General features: G+C 50.8%; 1 protein-coding gene across 1 annotated transcript; it reads right to left on the reverse strand.

The window, feature by feature from the left end:
* Positions 1–1,339: 1,339 nt before the first annotated feature.
* Positions 1,340–3,466, reverse strand: AVPR1B (arginine vasopressin receptor 1B). Its single transcript, XM_009563882.2, has 2 exons — positions 2,488–3,466; positions 1,340–1,647 (listed from the first exon to the last, which is right to left on the reverse strand). Exons 1-2 carry the CDS (start codon positions 3,464–3,466, stop codon positions 1,340–1,342), a joined length of 1,287 nt encoding a protein of 428 aa, XP_009562177.2.
* Positions 3,467–22,689: the final 19,223 nt, after the last annotated feature.

Genomic DNA, 22,689 nt, shown 5'->3' on the forward strand with positions numbered 1-22,689 from the left:
AAAACCAGCTAGTGGGAGTTTCTGGAAAAACTGATTCAAATGCGTGGTGATTAAAAAGTGAAAATAATTGAAGATTTCAACATACTTTACTCTTAATGTCTTATTTTTACAGATTCAGCCTGTGATAATAGGGGGAACCAGCAGGGAACTCAGCACCTTGCTCTCTGGGGCAGTCGTACCTCCTCCCTCAGCAGCTCTTCAGCTCCACTCCCAGAGCAAATGGTTGCTCTTGCCTGCCTCCCTCGTGCTTTCCTCTCAAACAAAACAGCTTCTGGGATGCTCACAACACGCAGGGAGAAGGGCAGGAGCCAGGCTGGCACTGCAAGGCCATGGCTTATTCCCAGCTGCCCCTCTCTGTGCCCCAAGTGACCTGAAGCCATCTCTGAGCCTTGGGTGGTTTCGGCTCTCTGATCTCTGCTAAGTCAGACAAAAACAGCACAATTTGAGAGCAGCTCTTTAATGGGGTGCGGGAGCTGTTGAACAGCACGGAGGGGCTTGGGGGCTGCGAGGGAACCTGATGGAAAGTGCCAGGGCACGGAGGGCAGCAGGATCTGCCTGGGCAAGCTGGAGCTGGGCCAGGGCTCCTCCAAACAGCTCTTTGATGGTGTCAGGGCTGCATTTTGGATGCTCGTACCAGCGCAGCGTGATGTCGCTGTGCGATAGCAGGACAGCTGTGCACAAGAGGAGACGATGTTTCTGCCCTGTGTGGCTTTTGCTCCAGCCCCGTTCCTGTCCCCAGGGAGGTGGCAGGGGGTCCAGCTCCAGACCTGCCTGTCAGCAGAAAGCAATGCTGTGCAGTGAAGGGGAGAGTATGCTGTGCCCCGGGGCGTGGGAAAGCTGTGTCTGCGTTTGCTGCTCTGCCAGCAAAGCCTTGAGGATGAGGGATGAGTAACTTGCTTGCAGGCAGCTCTCGAGCAGATGTAGCCACGTTGCCTCCTGCTGTGCTCAGGCTGCTTTGCTCGCATCTGTTACCCAAAGCTCCAGTCACTCCAGTAAGACGCGGCGGTGGAGCATCCTGCTGCTGATAACCTGGGTGGGGAGGCATTCCTGGAGGAGAGCAGCCAGGCAGGGAGAAGCTTCCTAAAGTACAGGAGAGGTGGATGCTGTGGTTGAGCAATGGCTGATGGGGCTCTGTCCATCTCCCCAGACCAGATGCACAGTAGCGGGCACTCGAGGGCAAGCTGGACGGTGATGCTTTCTGGGTTTAAGTGCCGAGCTTCCTGCAAAATGAGATGCTACCAGATAGCGCAAGACACTGCTCTGCAGTGACAATGTTCATCGTGTCACAACTGGTGGCAGCTGTCTCCAGTGGAGGGATCTGCCTGGGGACATCTCCAGCCTAGAGCATGCCTGACTGGGTCACCACCTCCTCACAGTGTGGGTAGAAGTCCTTGGTGTTGCTCTCATGCAGAGGGAGGCCAGTGGGGCTGATGTGGTGGCTGTGGCTCAGGATGGTGGTTTTCCTGCTGCAGAGGCTCCCAGTGGATGCCTGTCTCCGCAGCCCGGGCTGGGAGTTGCCCCAGCAAGACAGGCAGCGAGCGGCGTCCTGGAGCAGATGCCTGCTGAAGAACATGTAAATCCAGGGGTTGCAGCAGCTGCTGAGGCTGGCCAGCAGCATGGTGATGGTGAAAGCCACGTTGGTGGACTCTGAGAAGGCAAGGGAGGGAGCTGAAACATCCACCAGGCTGGACATGGTCTGGGCAGGGTCCCGGTGTGCAATGGGCAAGACCCTGGGGGCTCTTTTTGGCTCAGGTGCATGTCCTTGTCCCTGTCCCATCCCACCTGACTGGCATTTCTTTGGGCAGGAGAATTTGCAGCACGGTGGGCAGAGCCGAGCTCTTACCCCTGGCTAAGGGTTGTGGGCGGATGATGTGCTTTTATAGGGATCACACATATCCCAGCGCCTTTTGGACCTCCCTTCAGCCTGTCTGTCTGCCAAAGCACCTCCCAGGGGCCTTTAATCTTGGATAAAGCTCCTTCCACCCATGGACAGGCTAGGAGAGCTACTGAAAACTTCCAGAAGAAGTGAGCCTATGAAAGCACTCGACACTGCTTGTGAAGGTCCTGCTCCAGCAGCACGGCTGCTCCGTGAGGCCATCCTGGAGGAGGATGGGAGCAGCAGGCACAGTTAAAACCCTCTCTGCAGTCACACACCAAACACAGCAGCTCCTAAAGCAACTTCCCACACGAGGGAAGGAACGCACGTGGCAGAGATAGTCACGCATCTTTACATATCTCTACCAGTGATGGTCAGAGGCCATTGTTTCTCAGTGGGTTTTCTGTCAAAAGCAGTGATTTGACTCCACAATAAGTTTTCTATACCTTCTACTGGAGACCAAACCCGCAGCCTTCCCCACAATTGTTAAAATGACAAAATACCAGAGAGCTCTCATATGTTAAAGATGCACCGGGCATGGTCAGTGCCTGGGGAGCCCGGGGCTCCGCGCCCGCTCTGGGCTGCAGCCTAGCATCCCCCCTGCTACTCACCATCATCAGGAGCATCCTCGTCCCACACCGACCACATCTGCACGCTGAAAAACGGTGCCCAGCAGACGACGTAGGCTACCACAATGACAAAGGTCATCTTCACCGTGCGGATCTTGGCACGGGAGATGGTCCGCACGCTGCTCACCCGTGAGGGCTGCCCGCCGGGGCACTGCCCGCTCCTCTCATGGGAGCAGGGCGCGGGAGGGGAGGCTGCTGTGGGCCCCCCAGTGCCAGGGCCACCACTTTGGGTCTTGCCCTTGAGGTTCTTGCAGATCTCATAGCAGATGAGGCTGTAGCAGACGGTGAGGATGCCGACAGGCAGAATGAAGATGCACAGTGTGGTCCAGGTGATGTAGGCTCGGGGTCCCCACGGGTACCTGAAGTCTGCCCAGCAGTCCAGCACCCCCGAGCCCTGGCGCACCTCCCGCAGGGAGAAGATGAAGACCTGGGGCAGGCTGAGCAGGCAGCTGAGAAGCCATGTAGCCCCGATCATCACGTAGGCTTGGCGGCTGGGCTGCTGCAGGGTGCGCAGCGGGTGGCACACGGCCATGTAGCGGTCCAGTGTCATCACGATGAGCATGTAGGTCGAGGCGAACATGCTCAGCACCTGCAGGTACTTGACTGCCCTGCAGAGTGGGTCTGGCCCCAAGAAGCGATATGTCACCTCCCAAATCATCTGCGGCAGCACCTGGAAGAGCGCAACGCCCAGGTCGGTCAGCCCCAGGTGTAAGATGAAGAGATGCATCCGGCTCATCTTCTTCCTCAGGCGGTACATGGCCAGCAGCACCCCCACGTTGCCTAGGGTTGCTACAGCCAGGATGGTGGCCAGCACCCCGACCTCTGCCTTGGCCAGCTCCTCGTCCCGGGTGTGCAAGAGGGTCAGGTTTGGGTCCCCTGCCAAGGTCTGGGGGCTCAGCAGCCCATGGCCATGCCCAGGCTGCCTATAGTGAGTGCTATTCCAGCCCCAGTCTGGCTCCATCCCTTCAGGAAGCTTTGCAGGCAGCTATAATGCGTGTCTCTGAGGGGCGGTTAAACCCCTCCCTGCCTCCCCACGCTGAGCTCTTGGGGTCAGTGCTGCCCCTGACCAATGCTCCTCTACCCCGGGGGTCTGGACATGCCTCCTCCAGTGGTTCCCAGCACCAGTGAAGGTTGTCACCTCCTCCTTGTGCTCCTCGATATCATGCTAGCCCCGTGCTGAACATCTGCAGTTGCCTTTGCTGGCTGAGCTTCTCCATGCAAATTGTCTCGATAAGCAAAGAGGTACAAGAGGCACTCCTGGGTCAGTCCTTGATCGTTCTCTTGTCTGCACTAAACATCCCCACATCCCTGTTCCTCCCCATGCAGGAAGATTCAAGGGGAAAGAGGAGTCCTCTTTGCTCCTTTTTAGTGCAGTAAAGTAACAGAAAAGGCTACAGAGGCTGCATCTCTTCGACCTTTTCATTCCAATAACAGTAAAAGCCAGGTGAGCCTTGTCCAAGTGCCCATGTCTCTACGGGGATCGGGGCAGATGTCACTCTTGGTCGCCGTGCCCGTTTGAACACTGCCCGTCCGGCTCTGGATTTTATAGCCTGGCAGCTCCCCTCCCTGGCTGGCCCCAGCCTCCCGGCTCCACCGCGCTGAGCGCTGCAAACACTGCAACGTGCAGGTGAGAGCAGATCCGCTCCTGCTGCTCCCTCCGGAGCTGCAGTCCCTGGGCTTTGCTGGGGGCTTTTGCCAAATGTGATTTATGGGCAAGAGCCAAAGTCTGGGAATGTTCCTACGCTTCCAACCTTGTCCCCTGCATCCCCTCCCCTGCAGCAGGTCAGGGCTGGGGACTCTCAGTCCCTGATTTGCATCACCACTGCTAATCAGACCCCCTCCAGATCTCTGCCCTTGGCTTCTCCTGGCCCAGAAGCAGAAGCCCATGTCCTGAGAGCCTGGGCATGGAGGGGCGGGGGTGCAGGTCCACCAGAGCAGCAGGGGTTGTGCATCATTCCAGCACTTGAAGGGCTACAAGAAGGCTGGGGAGGGGCTGTTCACAAAGGCTTGTGGGGATGGGACGAGGGGCAATGGGGATAAACTGGAGAGGGGCAGAGTTAGACTGGACATAAGGAGGAATTTCTTCACCGTGAGGGTGGTGAGGCCCTGGAACAGTTGCCCAGAGCAGTCCTGGCAGCCCCCAGAGATCTTTTCCAATGTTAATGACTCAGTGACTTTATGCAAAGCTGTGGTGTGACCCAGAGGAAAGGGAATAGATGGTAGAAACACCCTCAGACAAAGCATAAACACTGTAAATTGTGGCTGAAAATAAGATGGGACCAAGGTCAAAGGTGCTTGCGTCTCACCAGGCTTGGCAGAGCTGTGCTGGGTGCCCGGCCAGGAGCTCAGGCACCTGCTCGCTTGCCTCTTCTACCCTTCCAACTCTTTTTTGAGCTTTCGTTGCGTCTTCCCACACAGTGTGTGACTGCAAAATATTTTCATTGCATACCTATACAAACATATCTATACATACACACAATTTCACTTTTCTTTTGCAACATTAAGGCTTTGCATCTCCCCTACTGAATTGTGTCAAGAAGAAACAAAGCCATCCATGTATTTTCAGCACGTTTTCCTTTCTCTGCTGGAGAAAGATAACAGCAGCAAACAAAAGAAATGCAGCAACGTGGGCTTCTTCCTAGAGATTGTCTGCACAACACAGGCTTTGCTGCTTGCAGAACCTCCTCTGGCTCACGGGCTGGGATGTTACGGTGAAGATGCCTCCAAGAAGGCTGTTATTTCATAGAATCATAGAGTGGTTTGGGTTGGAAGGGACCTTAAAGCCTATCCAGTTCCAACCCCCTGCCATGGGCAGGGACACATCTCACCAGACCAGGATCCCCAAGGTCCCATCCAACCCGGCCAGGGATGGGGCATCCACAGCATCCCTGGGCAACCTGGGCCAGGGCCTCCCCACCCTCATCATGAAGAAGTTCTTCCTAATATCTAGTCTAAATCTTTCCCCCTCCAATTTAGAGCCATGGTGTGAAGCTGGGTCCATCTCACTCCCTGTTGCTGAATAAAGATTTGCAGATCACCTCTAATAGACATAAATGAGTGCAGTTTGTATCTAATTAAAGGATATTCATCCTTGTAAGAGACCTCGTGGATATAAAGCACCCACCACAAGAAAGCGCATGGCTGAAGTTCTGGAGTTGGAGATAGGAAGGTGTTTCAGTGCATAATGTAATTTTCTATGTTTGTGATCAGACAGCTGATTTTCTGGAAGATTAATAGAGGGCAGAGCGAAAAAAAAACCCTACAAAGCAATGAAATGCTGAGATGGAAGGGCAGATTCTGCAAGGAGAAAGGAGCATTTAAACCACCTGGAGGCTTCATTGGCACCAGTTTGATTTGGGAGCAATTCCCTTGGAGTCAGAGGGAATTTACTCCAGATTCACCTTTTAGTTGCAGGGAGACCATTCCTACAGCTGCACTAAGGGGAGGTTGGAGCTGATTCACGAAATTAAAATGAACCTTGGAGAACAGAAATTAATTTTCTTTAGAGAGAGAGATTATCAGAGCAAGGAAATTTTCCAAGCAGGTGGATTAAACAACAAACTCATTTTCTTCCACTGGTTTCCTGGAGGCATCACTGGTGTTGCCAGGGGCTGTGTCCTCCAGCCGAGTTCTCCAACTCAGCAACTTGGGAATGACTTGCAAAGCATGGTGATGGTTTGTTTGGTGCTCTGGGAGGCCCTTGGAGGTGATGGCTCAGCTGTGTGCAGCCCCACCCAGCCCAGCTGTGGCTATTTAAGCCCTTCCCACAAGCCAGGGGATGGGTGCAGTGTTGGGGTACCCCTCAGGGCTCTGTGCTGATGGTTATTGCTGCCACAGGGTGACCTGAACCTTGTGAAAGCCATCATCTCAAGGTCTGTGCTTCCTCCCTTCCCTCTGGGTGTGATGCTGAGGTGTGGGACCATGTAAATATATTTCTAAGCTCTTGATGTTTAGTTTGTCCAGGTTACATTGCGTAGCTAATTTTTGGCAGCTGGGATACGGATGCACTGTGAAGCACAGAGAATGCTGTTTCCTCTGCCAGCCAGCATCCTGCCTTCTTTTACTGTAGAGCACAGAGGTTTGAGGATTGCTAAATGCTTTGGCATGGTAGCTGGTTAATTTGCTTGGCGGTGAGCTCCTTGGTCACATAAATAAGTACAATTTGTTGGCTTGGATTTATGCTGATTTAGCTTGCTTTTCAACACAAATACTTCTTTTGTGGTACTTGATGGTGCTAAACTTCTGTTGATGCCAGCACAAAGCATCCTTAGCCCCTCGTTAGCATTTAACGACTGAAACGCCTTTTGTGGTTCAGGTCAGATTTGGTCATTTTGCACTGGTTTATATGGTATAAAACTAATGATGTTGCAACTTCTTTATAGCAGCTTGGGATCATCTCCTTGGGAAGGCTGAGGGCAGGAATGAGAGCTGGGAGTTCCTGGGATCTAATGCTACTTTTAATGCCAAATCACTATCACAATTAAGCCATGTATGACTGCTGCCTCCTGAAAATATAAACTGCTGAGACTTTCTGGTCCTTAAAGCTTGGCTGGCTCTTGCTGTTGACCTGACTCCATGTAGGATAGTGTTACTTTTCTCAGACTTGGGGAGTTTAGATGCTGAAAAGTTGATATAATTTGATTTTTTTTTGTTGTTGTTGCTTGCAATATTTCTGAAGGATTCCCAGAAAAGTGACCTCGTGGTGTCTGTCTTGGGGTACCAAAACGTCTCTGCAGTGTGGCTGTCAAACAGATTGTGTGATTGTAGCCGTTACTGGGAGAGCTGAAGGATTTTTGTGGCCCTGGTCCATCCCAATACCGTATGAAATGCCCCCAAATACTAAACTATCTCTAAAGGGCACCTGGTTCAACACTTGCTCTGTGCCTCCCACTGCTCTCCAGAGGGAGAAACCTCCCCTGGGTGTTGGGCAGCATTATCCATCGCGCAGCTCTGGGGGCTGACAATGGGAGTTTCAGTAATTTTAAAGCAATTATGAGCCAGATGTGTCAGGCAATCTCCTATTTTCCTCCCCCCTCATTCAGATTTATTTTTTCCATTTAATTAAAACCTCTGATCCAGCTTAATATTAGAGAGAATGTCTGGATGCATAAATAAATATGCTAAGCACGTGGCAAATGCCCCAGAGCAGTGCCCGCTGGGGACACAGCACGACAAGCAGGTTTGGGTTTAGTGGAAAATCCATGGGAAGCTGTAAAAATTGGCAAGCAGAACAACAAAAGCTGGCAGTGTTGCATTAAAGAATGGAACTTTAAAGTGTCAGGGCTTAAAAACACTGCCTTGCACACAAGCTTAGGGGGCTGAGCTGCTGTCCCTGGAGGCGCCGGGTCCAAGCTCTGGCTTTGACACAGCCCAGTTTGTCCCAGAGCATCACTGCCTTCATCCCAGCATCTCTGCTGTTTGGGGCCAGCACTAATGACTCGAACCCCCAGAGTCTCCCAAAGCGATGCCCAGAAGCTCATGTGCCCCCCAAACCCCGCAGAGGTAAGTCAGCCTGCACCAGGGGGTTTGGATCAGCTCCTTCCTCCATCCAGCCCAGGATGGAATATGATCCTGAAATGTCCCGCAGGCTGGGGGATTTTAAGCTGAAAGAGGGGAGATTGAGATGAGATCTTGGGGAGAAATGTTTTGGGAGGTTGCCCAGAGCAGTGGTGCTGCCCCATCCCTGGAGGGGTTCCAGGCCAGGTTGGATGGAGCTTGGAGCCCCTGATCCCGTGGGAGGTGTCCCTGCCCATGGCAGAGGTGGGATTGGATGGGCTTTGAGGTCCCTTCCAACCCAAACCATTCTAGGATTCTATTTATAGCACCAGAAGATAAAATAAATCCAGTCCTGGGGTCTTATTGCAGTGGATAACTCTATTATAGTTTAGTCTTTTCTTGTTGTTTTGTTCTGTGTTTTTATTTGACCCCCACGTGTGGAGACAGTCTGCATAAGCAGAGGCAACTGCCAGAGGGAAAATTGAAGCTACAGCCACCTTCGAGATAGCAAATTACTTGTTTATCATCCTTACTTTCTCCCTGTTGGTTTCCTCTGTAGCCAGGGATGTTTAACGACTTGGGTAGCTGTGAAATGCTTCAATTTCCTTCCCCTCTCCCTCATCTCCTTTTGCTGTTATCATCATTAGCATTTAAAACCCAGACACAGCCAGAGTGTTTACAACCTTAAAATCAATAATAAAAACCCAAAATTACATTTCAAGGCTGGAAACAAATGGCTTTTTTTTCCTGGTCTTCTCCCAACAGGGCTCCTCTGGGGAATATATATTTCTGTTAGCAAATGTGGACAGACGGAGAAGCCCCACCAAGGCAGCAGTCACACCTCAGTCAGACCTCCAAAGGTACTCTCCTCAGGTCCTGTGTTCTCAGGCAAGGATATCGAGGGGCTGGAGCGTGTCCAGAGGAGGGGAATGGAGCTGGGGGAGAGTTTTGTGTATGGATCATTCCCAAGCTCTGGTCCCAAAGGTGGCTGCGTGGGGCCAGGCTGGCAGACCAGGTGGGTTTGGGGCTGCTTTGAGCATCTGCACTGACAGCTGCTTCAGCCCACGTCACCTTCCAGCATCTGCAGCCGAAACGGGGCTTGCAGCGGTGTCCCTGCGCACGGGGATGCTCTGGAGTGGAAGGGGAACTGCTGCTTACTCTTCTCCCTCCCCTTTTAGTCAAAGAGGAGGACAGGATTTAAGGTACATTTAATTGAAAATCTCAATATAGGGGAAAAGTGAACGAGAACCTTTCCATGACCTCAGATCTGCTTTGTCTACTGCTCCACTTCTTGCCTGATGGAAACGCTGCAGTTATTCAGAACGCATTGCCTTCCAGGTAAGAGAGGCATCCATCAGGGTTATGAAAGGAGAGGAGCAGCTGTTTCAGGATGAGGTATTAGAAGATGATGAATAATAGCAGTGATCTGTAGTTCACTGCTAAAGCAAAGTTCAAGGCTTCATGGTTAAAGGTTGTTCTCGCCTATTTGACAGTGAGGCCCACGTTGTGCCCAGATATGGGGAAACTTGTCTGGGATTGTGCAGCTGCCTTGGTGGGACCGCTTCCCATGGAGACCACCTTGGATGGTTCAATTAAAATATTGGGTATTTCTTACCTGCCCTGGCATTATTACCCTGGAAGCTCTTGAACTGTCAAGCAAAGGGACTTTAAGATGCTGAGAGACAAGTTCTTGGCCACTAGAAGCACTGCAATGTGACATCTCACTGTTCTTCACCTGCCTGAGCAGCTTCTTTCCTTCCTGCCTTTTTGTGTATGTGGAGAATAGGACAAAACAAGCCCAATAGAGTACATGATTGTAGCTTTACCAGTACTTTAGCTCTGTGTGCCTAATGGATCTGAAGTGTCAGTGGAATTACTACCTTCAGCTTTCAGGAAATGTGGATCTTTTCCCCACCCTGCCCCATCTTAGTGTGTGAAAATCTCCTAGGAAACTTGACTCTAATGGTCTGCCTCCTCCCTGTGCTGCAGTTCCTGCAAACGAAGCAGAAAGCTGTGCTCTGATGGTGTCTGCTTCTCCTAATGGAAGGGCTGTGGGCAGAAGATCCTTGAAATGTTGATGGAGTTGTAAGACTGGGATGATGTCTTGGTTTCGGTGGCTTCTTGCTGTAGCACTCAGCTCCCGGGCATTCGTGCCTCGTTACTGTGCTCTGATGATCCCTGCTGCCCAGGAATTGCCAGGGTGAACTCCCTGATATGGAGGCTGGAGAGAATCTGGGCTCTGCACGCCAGAGGAGATGCTGCCTGAGCTCTGTTCTGACTGTGACCCAGGGGAGCAGACTTCCCTGGTGTGAACTGGGAGATAGAGGTTCAGCCCTTTGGAGAACACCAGAGGGTTTGGTGAGCGGAGCATCCCACCTTGGGAGCCTTTCCCTTACCACGAACCCGCTCTGCCCAAGGCTGCAGCAATGCCATCACTGCCGCCAGGGCTTGTTTGGAAATGGGCACCAGCTTTGAGGGCTTGCACAAGTGTGGTGAGCTCTTCCCTTGCAGCTTGGTTAACACCCACCCACCGCCTCTTAGCTCTCTGGTGAGGACAGGAGTAGTTAATCCTCAAACTGCTCTCCTCTTAGCTCTCCGGCAGGCAGAGCAGCAGGGTGGGAGCCTTTGGGAAGGCAGTTAATGCTGTTTAATCCTCTCCTGATGTGGGGTGTTTAAGGAGAAGGTGATAAAGTACAGCTACATTGGCTGCACGGGATGTTCTGCCTTCCATGGGAGGTGACTGCCTGGGGTCAGGTCAGGCAGCCCAGACCCGTTACCGGCAGCAGCGTCAGCACTGTGGGGAAAGGGTCAGGACAGGAGTGTGTGCTGCTGGCCAGGACGGGCTCTCTGGGATGGGTTCTGCACCCAGCAGTAGCTCCAGCACAGTGCAGACCTCTGTTGTCCTTGTTCTCCCTTTCGTGGGTTTGAAGACCATATGGACACCATTCCCCAGCATCTCAGACGCTGAACGGGCACGTGTTGTAGTGAGAATTTAGGATTATGGCCTAAATTAGGATTATGTTCATGTTATGGTTGTGTCTGTTTGTCATCCACCTCAAGTGTGTGCTCCAGCGCTCAGGGGGTTATTGAAGCTGATGGGAAATACAGTTCAAACTTCTCAGAGATCCATAGATAAACACCTGAATAGTCTTCTGCATTCTCCTCTACTGAACTCTGGTGAGAACTCACCTGGAGTGCTGTGTTCAGTTCTGGTGTCCTCAGCACAGGGAGGACATGGAGCTGTTGGAGTGAGTCCACAGGAGGCCACAGAGATGATCGGAGGGCTGGAGCACCTCCTGCATGAGGACAGGATGAGAGAGTTGGGGTTGTTCAGCCTGGAGAAGAGAAGGCTCCAGGGAGATCTTGGAGCACCTTCCAGTGCTGAAAAGGGCTTCAGGAAGAGATGATTTTAGTCTAAAGTTGGGTTAGTCTGTGGCAGTCTGGTTTGTGTGCCTCCAACACCGCTTAACATGACCAGACAGTTGCTTTGTCTCTGATTCTTCCCTGCACGTATGGTGCTAATTGCCAAAGCATCTCTTCAGAGCTATTTCCATATGCATTTGCACAACAGATTTGAAAGGCCATGAGGATGTACTTAGTGCTGCTGCAAATGGGAAATGCTGCCCTGTGTTTCAGAATAATGACATTTTGGAACCTGCCAAATGCAGAGTTTTTATCACTTGTAATTCAGATGATCTGCAGGGCCAGTATTTTTAGATTATCACTTCATCATGCAGCCAAATCGCAGCGAGAACCTGCTGGTAGCGAAAGCACAGGCTGAAATCAATGGATTTCTTCACTGGCCTTTACGTTATCTCCCTGTCTCCCCGAGCTGCTGTTGTCTGGAAAATGAACCAAATTAACATACAGGTCAAGCATCAACGGGTGATTTGTCTCTAGGGTTTCTGTATGGGCCACGAGCATATGGGGATGGCTGTAGGAGCAATGAAATCATGACATCTGTTCTCCATCCCGTCTGCAGGGGGGCTCACACGCCGTTGGCTGTGGGAATGGGGGAGCATGGGGATTGCCCAGGGGTTTGAGGTGGGGAGGCATAAATGCTTGGTTTTTTCCTATCCTGGTTGAGGTTTTGCAGGGTTTGGTTTGGTAAAGTAAAAAAAAGTCAATTGTGAGCCATCGTAGCCTTGTTGTTGCCAAATTAGATAGGAATTTGTGTAGATGTTCTGCCATGGGCCCTTCGCAGCACTTTATTTGCTTGGGTTTAGTGGCTATAACCAGGCAGAGACTCTTGAAGGAGTTTTTGCCTTCCTATTGAGCACCAAAGAGAGATCTCCCTTGGATCTGGCAGGAGTCTGGGGTTGGCACGTGCTGGGACTGTCACCCAGAGAGCTGCTGGCTCTCTTTGCAGGTCACCCCTATCATTTCAGAGCATCAAATCCCACCCTGAGACTTAATGAAGCATTGTGTTCGTCCCACCCTGAGACTTAATGAAGCATTGCGTTCGTCACACTAAGGTGAGAGCACACAGCCTCGATGAGGGGGGCAGATTTACAGCTAACTGTTGGGTTCAGGTGAAATGTGACCATGACTGCTAAACCCCTTGTGTTTAGCCAAGCGTGACTCGAACCCATCCCTGATGCCTCGTGGATCCAGTCCCTGATTGTCAGCTTCAACAGTGAGTCTTAAAAATAATTAAATTAGAGTCAAAGTCCTCAAAAATTAATTGCGAAAGGATTATCCTAGAAGGAAACCAGAGATGCAGAGGGAAAGGGACAGGTCCCTGATGTGACCCAAGCCTGCTGCTTCAGTGGGTGATGAGCCAGATGCTGTTTTCCCTCCTGGTGTGTAGCAGAACCTGCAGCAGCCAGGTTAGGGTCTCAAGAGCTCTAGACTTGGCCAACAAACTCTTGGGAAACCTGGCCTTGAGAAGTCTCGGCTACCTCTGGAGGGCAGAGCAGCTGCAGTAGTTGTGAGGGGAACTATAGCGCTGTGTGATTTGGGTTTCTTCACCCGGGAGAAGAGAAGGTTTAAGTTATCTTGCTCTTGCAAATGTGCTTTTATGCTAAGTGTGGGAGCAGCCTCTCTGCCTTTAACAGGAGCAAGTGCAGCCTTTTGCTCTACTCGGGGATAATTCTACTCCTAAACACCTCGCTGCAGGGAGCCATGGGTGCTCTTCTCATCTGCCCCACTTGAAAGACCACGTTTAGAATAGAAAAGCTCAAGGAATTGCTTGGGAAGTTACAAAGGTCCCCAGAGCCCTGGGCAGCCCCATTCAACTAATATCCTGACTGTGACAACCAATATCCACTGTCCTGCCCCCAAACTAATTAATTTTATACATGAGTGAATTTAACACCATCATTTAGCTCTGTCTGCTGGCAGAGACTTTGAAGTACAAACTGATTATGCAGGGAACAAGCTGTGAGCTAGTTAATAAGTTCCGACAAAGCGTGTACTGCTGGGAGGCCATGTGAGATTAAATGTAAAGTTTTATTGTTATTTTGTCTTGGACTTTGGCTCAGAGAGAAGCGAAGCAGCAGTAGAAACTGTCACCAGAGAGAGAACAACTATGGGAGTGTTGGGAGGTGTTTAAAAACGATATAACTGTTAATGGATGGGACCTGACTCTGCCTTTGCTGAGAACCTCATTCTTCACCTCATTAACTTGGTTTTGCTTCTCTTCAGACTGGTTGTTAATGGAGGAAATCAAAGTGAATCAGGTCAACAGTTCTGCTGTTGTGGGGCTGATTGGGGTAAAGTGTGAGATGGCTCAGACCCGTGCTGGGCAGTCCTTGGGGAAGAGGTTTTGCCTGGTCCTGCCCTGGCACTTCCAGGGACTCACGATTTCATAGAATCATAGAGTAGTTTGGGTTCGAAGGGATCTTAAAGATCACCCAGTTCCACCCCGTGCCATGGGCAGGGACACCTCCCACTGGCTCAGGGGCTCCAAGCCCCATCCAACCTGGCCTGGAACCCCTCCAGGGATGGGGCAGCACCACTGCTCCGGGCAACCTGGGCCTCCAGACCCTCATGGTGAAGAAATTCCTCCTTATGTCCAGTCTAACTCTGCCCCTCTCCAGTTTACACCCATTGCCCCTCATCCCACCCCCACAAGCCTTTGTGAACAGCCCCTCCTCAGCTTTCTCGTAGCCCCTCCAGGTACTGGAAGGTCTCTCTAAGGTCTGAGGAGACTCTTCTCTTCTCCAGGCTGAACAACCCCATGTCATTCCATGAGGTTTTTTTTCCATGCGATCACTGGAGACTCTGTGCTCATGGTGAAAGGATGAGGCACAAATGAGCTCTTCTGCAGCAAGGAGAAAGTGAGTCCTGAGCAGTCCCTAACTGGCAAATAGGTCCAGCCTGTCCAGATCCCTATGGAGCCTCCCTCCCCTCCAGCAGATCGACACCTCCTCCCAGCTCAGTGTCACCCACAAACTTCCTTAGGGTGCATTCGATTTGCCCAGAGCAGTGGTGGCTGCCCCATCCCTGGAGGGGTTCCAGGCCAGGTTGGATGGGGCTTGGAGCCCCTGATCCAGCGGGAGGTGTCCCTGCCCATGGCAGGGGTGGGACTGGGTGGGATTTAAGGTCCCTTCGCACCCAAACCGTTTCAGCATTAAAGGGCTCGCCGGGAGGGCGCTGTACGGCCGGCAGCCGCCAGGGGGCGCCGCGACAGCGCGGGGGGGGGCAGGGGTGGGAGGGGCCTGGTGATGGGAGGGGGGGTCGGACAGGGATGGGGGGAGAGCAGTGATGGGTTGGGGGGAGTCCTGCATTGTGCTGGGGCGGGGGAGGCTGTGTTGAGGGGGGTTCTGAGCCAGGCTGGGGGGGGGGTCAGGCAGCGCTGGGCAAGGGAGCAGTGCTTGGAGGGGTGTGCTCTGAACAGGGCTGGAGGTTTGGGCTGTGCCTCCGCTCCCAAAGCTCGAGGGTTGTGCCCAGGGAAGGCCCAGGGATGTGCTGGCAGGGTGCGGAGTTAGGCTGAAGCCACCTGGTCCTCTCCAGCTCCTCTGTGGCCCCTCTGGCCTCACCACAAGCGGCAGGAGGACCCCCCGGGGTTGGCTGCTCCCCTTCCAGACCAGGCTGGACATGGCTTATGTGGTGTCTGAACATTCTGGGGTGAGCTACGGGGCTGCAGAGGAACTTTCTCTATAATGAGCCCTGCAGGGATGTGGTTCAACCGCTTGTGCAGTTAATTCCCATCTTTTCTGGCTGTGGTAGGAGGACTCCGGTTGCATCTTCCAAAGGGAGTTGGCAGTGGGGCTCTGGGGTGGCCGGGGCGGGTTCCACCCTGGCTGGGCTCACACAGGGCCCGTGGTGGTCGCTCCTCTCACGTAGTGCCCAGCATGCGGCCGGACCAGGTGTGCGCTGCTTTACCTGTTATTAAAGATGAATATTGCTTGAGAATATTGCAACAATTAAGCGGAAAGGGTGACTTTTCTCTCTTCTGGGCTGTCTCTAAAGCTCTGTCATGAGCATTGTTCTCACTCAGCTCTCTCGATGCTGTTGCTGAAGGCATTTGCTGGTCCATGGGTGAGTTATCCCATGCCCAACAAATACGTCTGATGCCACCGCGGTCAGGATTTCTGGATCAGGAAGACTCGCCAAGCAGCGTTACTGCCATTGCTTTCCCACTGTTAATTCCTGGCCCAATCCCTTGTAAATGAGACGGAGCTCTTTGCCCCATGAATGCCTGCCATGCCATTCCTCTGGTTGCACACGAGCAGCTGAACGTTTTGGAACTGCTTGGGAAATTTTCACGGGTTTGAAAGAGGGGTTTGGTTGAGATTTTGTTTGGTTTTGCATGTGTGAATTGTCTGGATTTCTTCCTCATGTCTGGCAAGAGATTTAGGGAATATTCATATCCTGATCTTGCTGATGTTCCTCAAGCTGTTTCTATTCCTACCACTACTCTATCCATATTTTGCCTTCTTTTTCCCTCTGTAGACAAGAATAATCTCCTACATATTTTACACTGTGGGGAGAACGGGGAGGCTTGGCTTTGCTCATTAACCGCCCCTGTGCTGTGCCAGGTTGATTTTTTTCCCTCTCCACCTTCCTCTGTCTTCTGACACAGGCTGTGGCTCTGCAGGGACGCAGGAGGAGGAATGGGAATATAAGCAACGCTTCTTTTGAGTTCGATCGTGGCATTCCTTACCCCTGTTGCGTGCCTCGAGAGCAGCTCCAGGCTTGGGCCTGCATCTTGCAGAACCAATTTGGCATTCTTAGGAGAGCTGACGTTTTTGTCTAGTTGGGGCTTCTGATAAATGTTGGCACATCTGATTTATTGTCTGACTCTGTTCCCAAGGAGACCACATAGGGAGCGGGCTGAGATAAGCGGCTTATATCCTACAGGTGAATGTCTTAAAATATCAGTGTCCCTTTCTCTGTTTCCATTGATAGTGAGCTCTTGCTTTTTCCCTGCTGTCTTTATTTCACCCTGTTATCAGAGGATTAAACACTTTGTGTTGTGTTGAGGAACCTTTCTGCCTTTACAACTGGCTGAAGTTATAAATGTGGTTGGATTTTCTGTTATCACTCTTAATGCAAATTGTTGAGCATTGCGCCAGTGTCTTTTATTCTGTGGCCCGATGACAGCTCTCATGCTGAGACCTGGAGCTGGAAGACCCCTAGATCGCCATGGAACACGCACACACATGCATTTGCTCTACTACCCCTACCCAGCCTTGCTTATTTGTGTGCTTCATCCTCCTCCTGCCTTGGTTAGAAGGAAGTGGTGTTGTCCTGTTCTGGGTGTGGGGCTCAATTTGAGCTTGTTCAGCCTGGAGAAGAGAAGGTTGTGGGGAGACCTTAGAGCAGATTCCAGGACTGAAAGAGGCTCCAGGAAAGCTGGGGAGGGACTCTTGATCAGGGAGTGCAGGGACAGGATGAGAGGAAGAGTTTTCAGCTGAAAGAGGAGATTGAGATGAAATCTTGGGGAGAAATGTTCTGCTGTGAGGGTGGGGACACACTGGCCCAGGTTGCCCAGAGCAGTGGTGGCTGCCCCATCCCTGGAGGGGTTCAAGGCCAGGTTGGATGGGGATTGAAAGTTTGAGGCTGGGCTTTGAGGTCCCTCCCAATCGAAACCATGCCATGATTCTATGACTCTACCAGTTGGAGAAAGCATTTGATGTGTGGGGCATAGTTTGTGATGGTGGTGGGTTTATGATGGTGCTTTTCCAGTAGTAACTCGAGGAGGGAGGCTGTCACCTCCAGTGCACATCAACAACCAGAACACTAAAGGGGGATCGGAGGGTACAGCTGGGTGTCTGCCAGGGGCCAAGAAAAGGGTCTTTGGGGGCACAGACTGGCAGCAACTTACACTAGGAAAAAAAGACTATTTGTCAAGCATGAAGCACTTATTTATCATTAAACAGTTAATGGTTTGTGTTTAAAAAGGGGAAGAGGAAGGAATCAGATTGTTTTACAAAGGAATTTGGAAGGTAGTGGGAGAGGCAGAAGTGCCTCTGATTGGCAAAACAATACTGTTCCCAGAGCTTTGGAAGCACAGAAAGCTCTCTGGTGAGGGACTGGGGTGTTCAAGCACTTTAGGAATGAAGGCAGTTGGCTCCTGAAGCCTTAGCCAAGGCAAAGGCAAGTTTATGACTTGGAGTGACCAGCAGTCTTCTCAAGCATAGCGATAGACCCATCTTCAGAGTGGCACAAACACGCTTCCTTGCTCGGGCTGGCATGCCCAGACATCCCTTGCTGCAAAGCCAGCCTCCCCACCTCACCAGGGAGAGAAAGGGTGAGTCTTGTCAACTTCTTATACACCTTTTTCCCCTGAGCACATTCCAACTGGTTCAGCACCTGGGGTCAATTTGTGAAGGTGTGCACAGACCTTGTAGGCTTGATGGATGCACCTGACTAAACCTGTACTTTGTACTATCCCTCCCACAGCTCTGTCGCACCCCCTCTGAGGCCACATCTTCCAAACAGCAGCTTCCCTTGCAGGAACCAAAAAAACCAAGTTTTTTGGTTGGTGAGTATCATAGAATCGTGGAACGGTTTGAGTCAGAAGGGACCTTAAAGCCCACCCAGTCCCACCCCCTGCCATGGGCAGGGACATCTCCCCACTGGATCAGGGGCTCCAAGCCCCATCCAACCTGGCCTGGAACCCCTCCAGGGATGGGGCAACCACCACTGCTCTGGGCAACCTGGGCCAGAGCCTCCGCACCCTCACCTCATCCTGATCATCGGCCCAAACACGTGGTGTAGCAGCCTGCAAAGGTGCTTCCATCATGGCACAGCGTCTGCACTATGAAATACTGCATCCCGGGGAATGTCCTGCTTCAGCTTTGTCTTTTGGTGGCCACCATGGCCCCACTAACTGTCCTCTAAGAGGTAAAGCACCGGGTCAGGCTGCGACCCCTCCGGGAGCACGTTCTCCTTTCCCCTTCTAGCTGTGGCCAGCAGATGATGACAAAACTCTGTGCAGGTTTTGGCTGAAGGGATGCTTCTCCCTGACCCTTATTAGGTGGAGTTTTGACTTATAGTCCAAGCGGAAAGTGCTATGGCATCATTTGTGAGTTCCCAACACCATTCCTCTTTGTAACCAAGTCAGGAAAAGGAACATCAGAGTTACCTGACTTTTCTCCGGTTGTACCTCGGCAGCGTCTATGGAAACAGCAATTCAGCCATAAACATCTTCACCTTCCGTGAGGTGAGTAGACTCCCTTGTGGTGACTCCTGATCTGACCACTTGCCAAACAGGGAAGGTAAGAAGAAACGAGTCACTGGGTCTGTGCTATGGCATCAAAGCCTGCATTGGTGTGGTGTTTCTGTTCTTCAAAGCGCACATTTTTCAGCCAAGATACGCTCACCTGATGCCTCTTCTCCCTGGGTCATTTGCAATCCAAGGAGTAAATTGGGCCAGATGGAGTTTTGGTGGGGGAGAGGTAAGTGACAAAGAGGGAACCAGTTCTTTTTCTGGCAGTGAGATGTTCAGACCGTAATTAATGTGTCTCCTCCATGTACATGCATGCACACACCCAGACATAGCTGTCTTTGATGTTTGCTGGGAGGCTACGAGAACACAGAGACGATGAAATCAAACGCTCAGCACAGGAAGGACATGGTTCTGTTGGAGCGAGTCCAGAGGAGGTCATGAAGATGATCCAAGGGCTGGAGCACCTCCCGTATGAGGACAGGCTGAGAGAGTCGGGGTTGTTCAGCCTGGAGAACAAAAGGCTCCGGGGAGACCTCAGAGCAGCTTCCAGTGCTGAAAGGGGCTCCAGAAAAACTGGGGACCGACTTTTTAGCGAGGCCTGTTGCAACAGGACAAGGATAATAGTTTTAAACTAAGGGAGGGGAGATTTAGACTGAATATAAGGAAGAAATTATTTACAGTCAGAGTGGTGAGGCACTGGCCCAGGCTGCCCAAAGGGGTGATAGAAGCCCCGTCCCTGGAGACATTCAAGGTCAGGTGGGATGGGGCTCAGAGCAGCCTGATCTCGTTAAAGATGTTCCTGCTCCTGCAGGGGAGGTTGGACTGGATGTCCTGGGAAGGTCCCTTCCAACCCAAAGCATTCTATGATTCCATGGAACTCGTTAGGGACAGAGCATGGGAATAACTGCACTGCTTTCCCTTGGGCTTTGGTGAAGGGCAGCCTTGGATCCTCCTGGCATCTCTTGCTATAGTATACGAAGAGATGTAAGTGCTTTAAATAAATACACTGGAGAGGCACTGGGAGGGGAAAGCAATGCCGCTTTGTTGTCAGGTCTGGCAATGTACACCATAATTAATGCCAAAGCCATCAGTGCCCACATTTTGAACCTCCTGGCAGGAGCAAGAAGAGGCTCAAGTGATGCACGAAGAGTGGCAGGTGGTTATCAAAGTGCTGCCGCTGTCTTGTTATTAACTCTTGTGATTTTGTGGTTGACTTGTAGCAAATGCTGCTCAGTTTGCTGAGCACCTTCCATCAGGGTGGCACAAAGGTAAAGAGCAATTCAAGTTCATGCATTGCTGGCATGTTCGTATCAAATCAGAGTGGGGATCCAGTTAATACAGTAAAAAGTTATTTATAGCAGCCAGTGCTGGGTGCTTTAAACAGGTTTTGAATTTTGATTTCCCATAAGAGCTTGAATAAAAAAAGGACATATTCTGCTGAATATATACTTCTTGACACTTAGGAATGCTGCCTTCTAGTAGAAGATGTGGTGAATAAAAACATATTTAGCTGAATTTTTCACTCCTAAGGTACAATGAAAGGAATTTGGGCTTTGGCTAAAATTTGAAGCAGAGTAAAATTCACTTTAGAGTAAAATGCACTCCCAGCCTGGGGTCCAACAAAAAGCACAGTGATGCTGTGGAAAGTCTTGTGATGGACCTTTGCACAAGAGAAGATTGCTTAATTTTTTCCAATCATTTCAGGCGCTCATTAACGTCTGAGTAGATGCGGTGAATCTGCAGTAACTCTCACAGCTCACTGCACCCTATCTTGTGCTCTTCCATTGCCAATGTCTTTCTGGGTATGTTCTGTAAGCACAGCAGAGATAATAGACTGGATTCATTCTTCTTGGGGCTTTGCTGGTCTCAGACCTAAATATATACTTACACTTTTGAAAAGAAGACAGATAAATTGGCAAGAGAAGAACAGCTACTGGCAAAACCTCCAGAAGGTGCAGACAAATGGCGTGTGAGCTTTGTATTTTGGGTTTTCTCAGTGTCCTTTGGCCCTGAAATCCCTTTGCTTCTCTGGGCAGTCTGTTGTTGGCATGTAGAGTTGGCTCTGAGAGGCAGACAGATGATGGGAAGAGGCAAAATGGGATGATTTAAGACAAAAAAAATTAATTCTTATTAGATTGTTTTTGATCTGGAACTTCAGATGTGTCCAGGAGACACAGGACCAGTTTCACTCTGGTTTGAAATTCCCATGTAAATTAGGATTAGAGTCTCAAAACACCTGTATTTCCAGCATTGTCTCCGTGAGTGGAAATTTCCTCTTCCAGAACAAGCCATATGCTGGAGGGGGATGAGCTAATAAGCTTCTACCATAGCACAGCAGGGAAGAATCCTAGCGTGGCTGCAGTTTGGTTGGAGTGATACTGCCTTATTTTTAATTAGCCGCTTTCCTCCAGGAAATAAGAATAGTCAGAGAAATACAAAAGATGATGTATTTTTTTTTATCAGTCTTGCTTTATAGCTGCCTGCACGAATTTCTCCATCCGTTGACGTGCAGATGGCAGTGCCTGAGAGTGCGATGGTGCTAATTTCCCTCGTGTGGCTCTACCCAGAGACATCAAGCTGTCAGCGTTCGCACGACACAAGAAGCGAAGAACCAGAGATTTTATTTGGCTTCTATTTGACCAGCTTTGTTGCCTGTTGTTCACCCCCCGCCTCTGTCCAAAACGCGAGGCGTGCTTCCTAATGAGAAATCAATGGAGTGCAGGCTCACTTTGTTAAGCCTGTGTCACACAGGCAAGATGACAAGAGAGGCTGCAGATAGCAAAGCAGCTAAAATGTCCCCCTGGCTAAGAGCTGCTGGGGAGTGCTGATGCTTTTTCAAAGCATAGCACGGTTGATGTTTCCTGATTCAAAGAAGGAATTTTGGGTGGTGCATCAGCAACTTGGAGTTGATTTCACGGGAGATGTTCAAGGCTGGCATCCTGCTCTTCTCTCTTGCTGTTCTTGTGTACTGCATAAATTGAGGAGTGCACCTCTCATGCTGTATCTGCACAGGTTTGAAATAACCTGTTTTCTTTATAGGCTTTTTCTGGGTATTTGGCTGGAGGCTGCATCCACTTTGTGTGCTAGAGCAAGAGAAAAGCCTAATCATGCAGAGGAAATCCAGACACACCAGCATAGAGCAGGATCTCTGCTGTAAATAGGAGATGATTGAGTCTGTCTGCTAGAGGAGCTGAATATATTCATAGACTTGCAAATGCTTGTTGGAATAGGAAGAAGTGATCCATAGCTGCAGGAGCAGGCACCGCTCAGTTCTGTGTTTTAGTCTCGGGACTAATGAGTCTCCTCTTTGGGTTTACACAGTTGGGGCTCTACCTCTGATCCCCGATGGAGCCAATGCTGCTGTTTCCTTGCCAACCCCTGGTTGCTCTGTTTACGGTGCAAGTCCTCGGCGGCACGGTGCCCGTATAGTTTCTTGCACAACAGGTACCACAGTTGTTATACTACACCAGCCTGTAGACACTCCCTTAATCCAAATAATAGCACACAAAGGCTGTTTACTTGGGATATGCGCTGTTCCTTGGGGTATGCTTTCAGGAACTAGGCTGCAAATGTAATAAAATATGTAACAATGACCTCTCACAACAAAGTAATTGGGTGATTTATTATAAATGACCATTTTACTTGACTTTAAAAAGCATGCCTGCTCTTGCATGCCAGAGAGAAGAGCAGAAAACGAAAGACAGCTCAGTGGTTTCTGTCTCTTCTCCTAGGACTCTGTCTCGGGTTCAAACCCTGGGACTCCAGGCTCTGTCCTAGGAGAGGTGACCCATCTGTCATCTGGCCAGAAGCGGATGAACCGCATTCCAGCCTGTGTAAGAAGAGCGTCTTTCAAGTCGAACCTCCCTCAATAATCACCGTATCGGTTTGTACTGATAGAGATCACGTACTGAATTTCATTACAGAGCGATGCTTCCTGTGGTCCTTGCAGCATGCTGTTTACTTGGCAGCTGCTTTGCATCCTGGCGTTGGCTGCGGTTCAATGGTAGAAGAATTCTTAGCTGTTTGTTGTTGGGAAGCATTTTGGGATGAATGGTGCTACCTAAATG

Source organism: Cuculus canorus, chromosome 24 (assembly GCF_017976375.1).
Source record: "Cuculus canorus isolate bCucCan1 chromosome 24, bCucCan1.pri, whole genome shotgun sequence".
In the NCBI taxonomy this organism is placed as follows: domain Eukaryota; kingdom Metazoa; phylum Chordata; class Aves; order Cuculiformes; family Cuculidae; genus Cuculus; species Cuculus canorus.

Excerpts from the sequence above, each read along its gene's own strand:
- AVPR1B (XM_009563882.2), bottom strand. The coding sequence starts at position 3,466 with ATGGAGCCAGACTGGGGCTGGAATAGCACTCACTATAGGCAGCCTGGG. Across the intron at positions 1,648-2,487 it reads CGAGGATGCTCCTGATGATG|AGTCCACCAACGTGGCTTTC; the intron begins GTGAGTAGCAGG and ends TTGCCTTCTCAG.